Source organism: Mytilus edulis, chromosome 7, assembly GCF_963676685.1.
Source record: "Mytilus edulis chromosome 7, xbMytEdul2.2, whole genome shotgun sequence".
Taxonomy (NCBI): Eukaryota; Metazoa; Mollusca; class Bivalvia; order Mytilida; family Mytilidae; genus Mytilus; species Mytilus edulis.
In genome coordinates, this window is record NC_092350.1 from 49,273,522 (window position 1) to 49,285,960 (window position 12,439).

Below are 12,439 nucleotides of genomic sequence, written 5' to 3' on the forward strand. Positions count from 1 at the left end.
GACAATGGCTTATTCTTGAAATAGTAATTTGTAGTTAGGCTGATGTTAGCAATGTTTGACATGAACAATTTTACTCTATTAAACTTAGATCATTGAATGCAATAAACATTGTTTATTTTTCTGTACGCATATATCTTGATTCAGGAACAATTGGCCTGTTCAAGGTTGAATCTAAACTTACATTTTATGCTAGCCTTTCTTAAGTCTCAGCAACAAAGATTACTTGGCAAAAGAGATTTCAAAATCATAATATTCTTTCAAACTATTACCATTAAACTGGGTTCTCACCCGGGGAACCTGTCGCATTACAAAATATATAATGAGTTAACCAATAGTATATCTAACATTGGTATTCAATAACAAATTCAGTTTGAAATTCGGATCAGGTTCATTTAAGAATTGGAAGTTGAACTTCATTTGGATATGAAGGTGAATTGTAGTATGACGCACAAGCGTTGTTATGCCACCAAAATAACGGATTCTTCTGAAACATACATGTAATGTTTCAATAATACATTAATCATGTTAATGGTTCAATAAAAAGGAAGAACATTAATAAAAGTGCAGGGATGGGTAAAATTTATTCAAACATGCATTTAAAATGTGACGTTTACACTAACTTCCTTCATATGCGAGTCTATAATTTCAGATGTTTAATCATAAAGTTAAATATAATGTCTGGACATAAAAAGTACTCAGTAAACAGACTCAAAACAGTATATGTAAGATATTTCCACTAGATATATCACTTAATAGTTTATTGATATCACCCCACATGTAGTGTGAGTGATTTACATTAAACCAATTCCACAAGTAATGCCAGGGAACAGTGGAGCTCGATGATGAAGGTATCTTGTTGGCTTTGAGATGAAAGAGCATTATAAGCGATGTTACTTTTTCTCCCCCTGAATTATTGATACTCTATGTGCATTTTTTCAATCGAAACATTTTCTCTCCGATCACATTATTACACTGATATAAACAATAAATACTATTTATGTAAAAAAAAAAAAGATCTTTCAATTTCAATAAGTACCAATTTAATCAGCAATTTTTGATACAAAAAAGCTCAAAACTACAACAGTGGCTCCAATAATGGATTACATTATTGCACCAAATACCATTACAATATAAGATATAAGCACTTTCTTAGCTCCTTACTTTGGATAGAAATATGAATATGTTGAATTTTAGAAATCTTAACACTTTTGCTTTTAAATTGGGATCAGTCGACTTAAAACGTGCATTAAAGAACCGATAATAAAAATGAGTAATCTCAGAAGAAAACTCATAAATAACATGACAAAAACACAAATACGAACAATAAAGAATTCTCAAGTTTTCTGAAAGGAATTTTAAAGTGAAATATATGTCGTCCAATATTTCTATATCGGTGGCTTTGATTCATGAATGTTTCATATAGCAACGTAATATTCAAATTGATTACTTGGCATGCCCAATTCGTGAATGTTTATAAGTTTTGATACAGAAAACGGGAACTGTATCGATCGCAATAGAACTAGGTTCTTAAAGATCTGAATACAATTTTTTTATCAAATAAGGAACTTTCTTTTTGGTAAGATTGTGCGGATTGCAGTAAACAGAAAAACAAATCATACATTTTAAGAGAGATTAACTGCCGACAAAAAGGGCAAAACATACCTAAGACTTCCCAAAAAACGAGTTCTAAATATAACGAGTTCTTTTAAACAGTTGTAAGAGTACTAGTCCGACAACCTGAAACAGGTGTGATGCAGAAGCAGACATAAAACGAATTTTATGTTCAGCAAAAGAAGTAGATATATACGCACATACACAAGATTGATATCTCAGTTTTGAGTATTTCCGAGAGCATTAATTTTATCTTATTTCAAATTGTCTTTTGAGAAATAAACTGAATTCTTTATTTTAATCGTAGGTGAAAATGTTCAAATTTCCTTAACGAAGACAACACATACATGGTATCAAGCCAGGAATAAATGTTCACTGATTGGAAATGAACATACAAATATAACTTTTCAAACTTTTGGCTCTGACCTAATGTGGACTGGTGACAGTGCCAGATATCTACCATGGGTAGAATATTTAGGTAAATTAGTGTTTAGTATATACTTATTTGTATTTTTAGTTCACCTATTGTGCAATAAAAATAGGACACTTTTAGAATTAAAGAAATCTAATCATAATTGGCAATTTGATTTGTTTTTTCTCAAAACCAATTTTCTTAGATAGAGGAAATTCGGTCATTTTATGGATACTTGATCACGTGGTTTTATAAATGTCAGCATTCAGGATTATATATGATTTGTATTTTGTTGAACATTTAAATTCGTGCTTTACTTTCACCCATGACAATTGGTATTTACAGTAAAACAAAAAATTATCACGAAATGCGAAAAACAAATTGGTAAAACAAATACATGAACCCCAACAAGACATTGGGGACCTCATATGGTTTGGAAAGGTCTACAGTGACAACTGCCGTGTTACTGCTATACAAATTTGTTTCGAAAGCACATTTTGAGATCAATCATGGAAACAAGACGGATTGATAAAATGAAAAACCACTAAGGAAGGACAAATTAACAATTAGAAAACATGGAAGTATTTTTTATCATATTTTTAAGAACGGATGTTATCATGTTATGTTTATAATAGGATACTTATCACTGTTGATGTTTGGTTTTTAAGAAAATTGAGTTCAGGCGGACTCTGACAATTTCTATATGTAATATGAATGTGAATTCTTACCAGATGATTTTTTTAAAATATATAGTTATATCTTGACTTGTATTCAAAACAACTTATTCAGATTCGTAACACTAACAAAGTGAATCTGCAAAATCAAGAACAGGGAATGTTCAATTGTAATATAAAACAGCTACCGGTTGACATTATCTTTTAAAACAAATATACATATTATCAATCAAAAAACTAATTATGGTGTCAATCATTTCTTTGCATGCAAATTTTACAGTTATGAAATTGAAAAAAAATTGATTGCAATGACTGTAACATAAATAGTTATACTCAGATTAATCAAAGAAACTTTTGTCATATAGGAAACTCTTTAATTAGGTTTCATGATAATGTAGTATAAAAGGTAGAAAATTTATAAATCATAACTATCAACGAAGGCAGCCTAGCTAACAGTTTAAGAATCACATCTTACCCAAGGAGTTGTTCACACTCCATATATAGTTGACAAATGCTTTGTCACAGTATTCCATAGCAAGTTCCTATACGGTTTGGATAGCAGATATATATCTGAAGAACTGAAACAACTAATAGAACATTTTCTGTATGCAGATGTAAAATAAAATGTTGTATACATCCACAAGATTTCTTGTTTATGATACCAATTCATGGCGGTAACATTGTGGTGTTGACAAGCAGCTTTCAATTGAGTTAAGCTTACAATGGCTTTATATGCAACAGTTAATAAAACCTGATTTCTAAATATGTCCTTTTATTGAGCAATTATTATAGTGACAAGTTATCTGTGGGGTTTTTTTTCTCTTCCTTTCTTGGATTGGGAAGTACGCGATAATGTTTTCCCTTATTTATTATGGCAATTTAAGAAGAACTCTAAAGTCATAAAGTTTAACAAAAACTACATTTGTCTTCGTAAGGATGCTATGGATTAAAATATCATGGTTTAATAGAAGAAAAGGTGAATGTAAAACCAGGAACACAACTGAAAGAATGTTTGTTGCATTGCAAACAATACGATTTTTTTGGCTTGCAGGTAAGTATTGCATCACCTTACATAAATGGTAATGCTGATAACACTCATCTTATTTGTGTTTGTATTCTTTGATTTATAAGATAACTTCGTTTATTTACTTGCATATCCAAAACACTAAATCCTACAAAATAATCAAACAATCATTAAAACCAGATTGAATATCGATAAACAAATATGATACGGGCAATAATTGGTCAATTTTTCAAATAGATGCGCCTACTTTATTTAAACTTTGCATACACAAAAATAAATTTGAAAGTTCGACTTTCGGTCAGCATGTTTTAAAATATCTAAACATCAAAATGTCACACAAAAGTACAAATAAAATCTTTCTCGTTATGGGATTAAAATACCGTACGGTAAAACATGGGATTGTATTTTGACATTATTTTCTAACACTAAGCAATTTATTTTATGGCTCAATTTTCACGGTCTCGCAAGCTTATAAGTAGCGTAATAGCATTGACTATCATTTCGAAAATAAGTCGGATTTGACTTAAAACCAAAAGACATATTCGTATTGAATTGAAATATGCAGTGAGAGCGAATAAGTCGACAGAGTATGCTTTGCCATCTTTACATACAGCACTGGTCGTTGAACTCAAGACTCAGTCCAAAATTGTTACATGGGGAAACGACCACAATAAATAAGTTTTTCAATTTTTCAAACCTTTATATTTGATTGAAATTCTGCTATGACATCATCGCCTTTTTGTATCAATATCTTCAGGCAAGTATGACGATTACCACTTCGGATGACTTATATTACTGTACATGTATCTTATGATGGCAAACCTCCAATCCTACTGATTGTTAGATAAGTGACGAAGGGGCGTAACAATACATATGCAATTAATGAATGTTCCACTCTGGTATCTGTACCCCAAGATCCTAAGATGTTTATTTAACATATCCGGTTTAATATCATCTACCCATGGTGTTATAATACTTTCACATATACACACTGTTTAATTTTCTTGCTCAGATCAGTATAATAATGCACCCGACACTAATGAGTTCTATGCGCACAAAATGCGCATATAGCGTACTGAATTAGCCAGATAACTTTGATGAGGTTTTCGTGACGTTACTTCAATTATTAAGAAGACTGAGGCATCTGCCCGGTTAATAATTATCATATAATAATGAAAATAACTGATTGTCCTATCTGTAAGTTTATAGGCAAATTCCTAATAGTGGCATGGCATAGAACAAAGGAGAAAGAAAGATCAAATGGGCATGTAAACTCATCAGCCGAAAAAAATATGGCAAAAAAAAACGACCGAAAGACAAATAAATGTAAACAAATCACAACAGAGAAAACAAAAGAATGATCAACACGTACCTCATAAACAACCAATGAAACAATTATTCTGTAGTTGCTGCAGGAATAATATCTAATAACTACATTAGATGTATGTTTCATTATAATACGTTATTCTGATTGGCTAACTGCACATCACGCTTCCGCGCTTCATACAAAATGTACTTCGGTCAACGCTTTTACATCCAAATAAAGTTACAAAAAGTAGCATTCAATTCTTAAATGTAGTTAAATCAAAATAATATAACAAACTTATAAAGAATAACATTTATAATACCATATTGTACCAGCACTCGTTGCATCATTTTGATCTTATATACTATCATTATATGTATTTAATTCTAACATTTCGAAGCAATCAAACTGTGTGTGCCTGCCCTATTTAGAATTGACAGGTGATTACGTTGTACAACCCTGTAACACAAAAGGATACCCAGCAAAATGCCAAGGAGACAAGACAGCTTTTTGTGGATCGGGAAACGATGGTTATATAAAGGATGCATTTTCAATATATCAAAAAGGTATAAAACACAAACTCATGGTCAACTAATGAGCATAATTTAGGTAGGAATTAAAGAGATGTTATGCAAATTGATCAAGCAGATGCAGGCCGCCCTGGAAACTGTAATATAAACTCAGCTAGGGCGCAACAATTACCTGTTTTTTTTAGGGGGTTGGGGGGGGGGGGGTCACAAAATAAATGCAACTGATATATTTTTGTTTATTCAGAGACATAACACCAAAAAAATGGATTTTACCCCTATAATCTATTTTTAGCCATGGCAACCGTCTTGACACATTTTGTTTAACTCAATACTCTAGTAAATTGTGGCTAGTAAGTTTCGCTAATTTTAGGTCAGTAGTTTCAGAGGAGAAGATTTGTTAAAGTTAACGGACGACGGACGACAAGGGATGCACACATATTATTTGACCCTCTTGGGTCAGGTGTGCTAAAATTGGTGGGCTATGTGCCCTCTGAGAACGGATGCTTTAAATTAAAAGCAAACCGGTCAATGTTAACTTTGTATAAGTTTGAACCAACATGAACAAATGGTTTACAAATTTCTGATTTATTAACGAAATATGTTTGACATTTTGTCATAAAATATGTCAGTTTCTTGAATATTTGAATTATAATATAGTTGTTTTAACAGTAAAATGTTGAAAATGCTGTTGTTAACTCTATGCAATACGTTTTTAGTACTATCGTCGTGTCAATATTTCATTGACATTTTTTTTTATACATCCTTGATACAAGAAGATGACATCAGTCTTAACTTTATATATGTAATCCTACATTTTTAAAAACTGCACTTTATTTTAGAAAAAATCATGTATTTTGTACAAACCAGGTGCCAATCTGAAATTAATCAAAATCTAAAAATTTAAGCAAACGAAACACCAACCTAAAACGATTTACTAGTAATTTTTAATACTGAAAAGTATTTAATAACTTTTTTTATGATTCAAGCAATCACCAGAACCACGACTTTGGAAAATATTAATTTCCGGATTTTGTAGTCATTTCTTGTCCGTGTAATGATCCATTTTTTTCTTTCATACGAAAACATATGACGCCGTTTTTTTGACATACAAAAATCGAAAAGTAATCAGAAACAGTAAAAAAATCGTAGTAAGCATTGACAAAAATAATAGATACCTAAAATCAATCTACAGGACATGCTTTTTAAATTTGAGTACACACCTGAATAAAAACTCAACAGTGAAAACCGTAAGCAGTGAAAGTTGTTATTAGTACGAAAACACATTACACGATGATAACTATGTAAAAAGTAAAAAAAAAATAAAGTATATATATCTTATTCTATTTTTATTTTTTTCAAAAAGGTATTTAAATACAAATTTTATCAATAATATTGTAATATTTAGTATCTTATTGGAACAGTTAATGTGAGCGAAAGACTTGATAATGGAAATTGCTTAGCTGTTGGCAGAAAAAATAATTCAGTGTTCTACGTAGCCCAAAACTGTTCAACGGAATATTTTCAGATTTGCTTGGATGGTAAGAATGAAAAACAAACTCTCATTAATTAGATTAAATTTTCTCTAGCCAAGATCCTTTTCGCTCCTCTTCATCCTTGGCGGATTATGAGAGAATTTTGGAACTACCAGGTAATGATTTTCATTCATTGCAGTGAATCAAAATGCGTCATTAGCATAATTACGTGTAAATGTAGAAAATGTAGGTAAACAATTGCCACGTAATGATTGTGCAGTAAGTCTTTATCTCTAAAAACATCAGACTTAGTTAGTGACAATTAAAGTGTTCTTAAAGAACCAATAAAAGTGCCTGTGTATGCTTTTGCATAAATGTTGGAATGTCAATATAATATTTTCGTTTCCTGCCTCACGAAGATTGTAGACTCTAGACGCCACCGTATTTTACCTCCACACTAGAGAGATTTCAAATGCTACCATTGGTCAAGAATAATGTATTCGGAATGGGTGTGTCTTTAATCAATCGATAGATGGCCAAACATTGTTATCACAAATTTTGGCTTTATCTGCCAAGGGTGGAGAGGAGGGAACTGGATCGTTACCCTTGGCTAGCAAAGATAATTAGTTTAGTTCATTTAACTTACAGATACATACGCATCAAAATAAGTCAAGCTTTTAAACCAATTTCAAGTATCATCAGACGTAATTTTATCCGTTGTGATAGCAAGAAGAGTTATCAGCAGTCATTGTCGTCTAAATAATGAACAAACAACTGACGAAAGTTCTCTAAATATTGTCGTCTGTCCAAAAGGCCTTTCATCTTTTTAAAATACTTTCAAAGAGGGGCGCAACATACCAGAGGAACATTCAAACTCATAAATCGAAAATAAACTGACAACGCAATGGCTAAAAAAAAGACAAACTGATCAATTAGATGTTAATAAGGAGAACTTGCAAATTTCAATTAGAGTGAATACAACCTAAGTGGCCGAGCTCGCACAATACTAACAATATATTTTTCAGTTTTCTCTCGTTTACATTGTAAATCAACAATTATAGAATTATAAACAGTGTGGAAAATTGATGAATGTTTGTTTCATAAATCAAATTAACTGTGCTTAATGTATCATTTTAAACGAAATACAAATCCGACTTTGTAAAAAATATACACACGGTTGTGTTACTCATGTAATTACAAATCGGTGATAAGTTTGATTCGGCAAAATTCATGAAATGAAAAAAGGAGGGGATTGTGGTTTCGACAATTGGAGGATATTTTTCTAAGATTTTAACTTGGACACATGGAACTTCTAGTTTAATATCTTCTTGGTAAGCAACCGTGCTTTATCAAGCAGTTCAAGGTAGATTATGCAAGCTTTGGAATATCATAACAACTAGTATAAAGAAACATACTTTATGCAGTAATATGCTGACATAATGCAGTAATATGCTGACATAATGCAGTGATAGGCTGATATAATGCAGTAAAATGCAAGACTTTATGCAATATGTTAACAATTTCGGAAAGGAGCGATGATTTTTCTTTATCCACACTTCTTTTTTTTCCGTTTAAATGTAACATCTATTATTCCTGGGCTTGTGCTTTCTGTCGAGATTTGCTGTCTGCTGGTTAATTTGAAATGATCACTTATACTTTGATTTGATGAAAATAGTGTGTCACTTATTACAATGGAGATGAATATAGTCCAAATAATTGTATCATCAATGTCATTTTGGCATCAACGCGAATGCAACTTATTATATGTACATTTGAGGTAGAATAGAGCGATGCAATTGTGAATTAAAATGCGGACTATGTCAAAGAGACAACAACCCGACCAAAGAGCAGAAAACAGCCGAAGGCCACCAATGGGTCTTCAACGCATGCAGAAAAATCCGCTACCAGAGGTGGTCCTCGGCTAGACCCGAAATAAAATTGTACACTAGTGCAGTGAAAAAAGACGTCACACTTAACTCCAAAACATATAAATAAACTAAAGTTAAAAAAAAAAAACATACAAGACTAACAAAGGTCAGAGGCTCCTGACTTCAGGCAGGTGCAAAAGGAATATAGAATGAAGAACCACATATCAAAACGCACAGTAAAACTAAATTTAAATAAGAAGTCCAGGTCCGAAGTCAGAATAGGTAACAAAAAAAAACTAAATATGACAATGATAAATACATTTACAAAGGACTACTACCAGTTACTGATATGCCAGCTCCAGACCCCACTTAAACTAATTGAAAGATAGTGTATTCATATATGAAAGTACAATCCCTCCCGTGCCAATTTAATATGTTTATTGGTTCGTGTAGCATTGTGTGAACCGCTGTTTTTCAATTTGTTTTTAACGAATTATGCGTTCTATCTTTATATAAAAGAACGTTCAAATTTTTTTGTCATGCAATCTAGAGAATGATAGCAAACGGCAATAGTAGTAGCATTATTCTAAACTGCATGCATGCATTTGTTTTATAAATTTCTATTAAAAAATGAAAACATATTATTCTTTGCAGGTGTTGTACATCTTCAAAATAACCGGTTGCAAAATATGGATAACAGAACATGGATCGATTCTTTTGATATCTGTCCACCACCATCTCAAATGTTATCACGTTACAGTTTGGTATATGATAATGACATTGTAAAAAGAATGGGAACATATTGGTTATCTAATACTCGACGATGGATTCAGGGCACATGTAAGTAATTATATCGACTACACGTTCACAAAAAATAACTTTAGTTTCTGTCATATTTGTTCTATCAATTTTTTGTTTTTTCAACCCTGTATATCACCATTATCCGTGTGAAATTGAAAAAATCGTTTAAAAGAAATAATACACAATGCCTTTTAACATAAAAATGTCAGCATACGCTTTAAATTTATTACTTTTGGATAACATACGGCATATTTGATAAAGTGAATAAAAAATATAAAACATGCTACACAGAGGAATCAGTGATCAGAAAGCTTGAGCTTCTTATTGACAAAATATTTGTTAAAAAAAGAGTTAGAGGACGACCATTTGATATTGTTTTGGGGGGGGGGGGGGGGCAGGAAGATTTGTTTTGGATCGGTTATTTATTTTTGTAAACTAAGAGGACAGATTATTTATTTTCTGCACTGTTGAAGCAAGATTTTTCATTTTCATTAAAACATGGGACTGATTATTCATTTTCACAACTATATTTATAATATTTAAAAACATACAATTTTTAAATGAATTTTATTATACATGTTATAAATAATACATGTAACTATTATGTATAATCATTGTCATTAAGTACCATTTAATTAGAATTAACCATTATCCTCTGCATGATTGAATCTTGCCAACTGCGTATACATGTATTACATACATACACAGTATTAAAGTTTTGCTGCAACTTGCCTTTTTATTAATTAGTGCCAAACATATTACAATTTTTTTTAGAAGGGTTTTGATGCTGCTGAAGCCCCCAAGAAGCTATACAAATGATGCTAAATCATGCTTTCTGGGTGTTAATCCCAGACCTTTTCTTAGTCTGAAAATGCAAGTTCTGCTTTAATCATTTTTTGACAATATTTTGGTCTCAAAGCAAAATGTGTAGATTCAGTGTAGGAATTAAGTTTTTAGGGACAACATTAAAAGACCAAAATGTAGGATAAAGCAAAAATGTAATTCTCATAGTTAAGTATGTGACTGCTGTTTTTTTTTTAAACTCATGATTAAGTTAATAACAAAATTACTAACTTAAAAAAGGGAATGCAACAATAACAGAATACAGAACGAACAAATGACAAATAAATAAGAAACATTGATCCTGAAAAAAAGGGCCCATGTCCAAGGAGAACAGAACTTGCTTCTTGCAAGAAGCTCTCAGTGAAAACAATTTGATATGAAGACAAGCTTTTGGTTTTGAAATTTCCTACATGAGCTTATTTGCCTCAATGAAGTTACTTCCCTGTAATAAAAGTGAGGTAAGTGTTCCTGAGACAATATACCTCAAGTTAAAAGAAACCCATTTTCAATCATTTCAAGTATATTTGATAATATTTATACTTTTATTGTTAAAAGTTTTTGGAAGTGTTTCCCGATTTATTTTTTTGGAAAAAAGATGAATTTTATGAAGAATCTGATGCCATCTCATACTTTCGATTAGACCTGTTGAGATATTTATTTTCAAATACATTGTAAGTCAAACTACCACAGAACAAACCATTTATTTTTGTGATTATCAAGGCTGAGTTATTAATTTTTTAAAATCTACCTTTTCTCATTTTAATATGAGTCGGAATTCCTTTATACACTTGTCAAAAACAAGAAGATCAAAGAAGCCAGGTCATTAATTTTCACATTCAGATATATTGGTGATGTTGGGTTTTTTTTCCATTAACAATCAAATTTTTTCTGGTTTTCCTTAAAATATCCCCCAAAAATAGAAATTAAAGAAACCATAACCACGGCTCCCTCAGCCTCATTTTTATACTTATACCTCAAATTTGAAATACACGGTCATCTCAGTACCAGAATATATGACAAACGGAAGATTTTGATTTTGAAATTATCAATTTCTCTCATATTAGTAGTAATATATTAACTTCACCTGCATATGGGATAAACATTTTCTAACTTATTCTGTATTCGAGACCTTGTTGATACCTGTTTCGTATGTGCATTGACTATATGCCTATACCAAATTAGGAATATGACAGTTTTTATCCATTCGTTTTATTTGTTTGAGCTCTTGATTTTGCCATTTGATTTGGGACTTTCTGTTTTGAATCGGAGTACAATACTTCTGTGATTTTACTTTTCATTTCAATTTTGGTGGATAGTTGTCTCAGTGTCATTCCTACCCCTGTGACGTCTCCTTGTATAAAGTCGGACTTCGTTTAGAACTGTTTGTTTTGAAGTTTTGATTTAGTATAAAAAGACAGTTTAAGACAATGGACTAAAAGTTCACTTGTGTTTTCATAGAATTTCTGCTGATAATTTGAACCTTTTAGATAAAAAAAATTTTTTTTTGGTGTACATGCGCGTGACCGAAGACGTATCCTTTTTGTCAATTGCAAATAATTCTTCATTGTTATATCATTGATGTACATTCTAACCCGTAATATTGGAAGGCATATGTATTTGGTATGATACGTAACACAACTGCATGTACTCATGTTTCCTCTCACTCAATTAGCTCACGAACATATAAACATATAAACTAAGTATGATTTGGTCTAGTGCTGATAACCTTAAAGTTCTTCCAGTATCTCGTATGATACATCAATTCAGATTCCACTTCCATCTGACTGCATCAAACCTAATAATGCATTCACATTAGAATTGACATTAAGATGCGCTTTCTCGTTATTTTGAATTGTGTTTTCACATCGGTGCAATTAATGCATTTTTAGGAGCTATTT

The 12,439-nt window shown here is 31.5% G+C and overlaps 1 protein-coding gene across 1 annotated transcript in view; it reads left to right on the top strand.

The window, feature by feature from the left end:
• Positions 1-12,439, top strand: part of LOC139481688 (uncharacterized) — a 39,397-nt gene that overhangs the window by 328 nt on the left and 26,630 nt on the right. The window contains exons 2-5 of the mRNA XM_071265152.1: positions 1,919-2,089; positions 3,633-3,748; positions 5,428-5,593; positions 6,979-7,095. Of these exons, the coding sequence (XP_071121253.1) occupies positions 1,919-2,089; positions 3,633-3,748; positions 5,428-5,593; positions 6,979-7,095 (570 nt within the window). The remainder of the gene's footprint in view (positions 1-1,918; positions 2,090-3,632; positions 3,749-5,427; positions 5,594-6,978; positions 7,096-12,439) is intronic.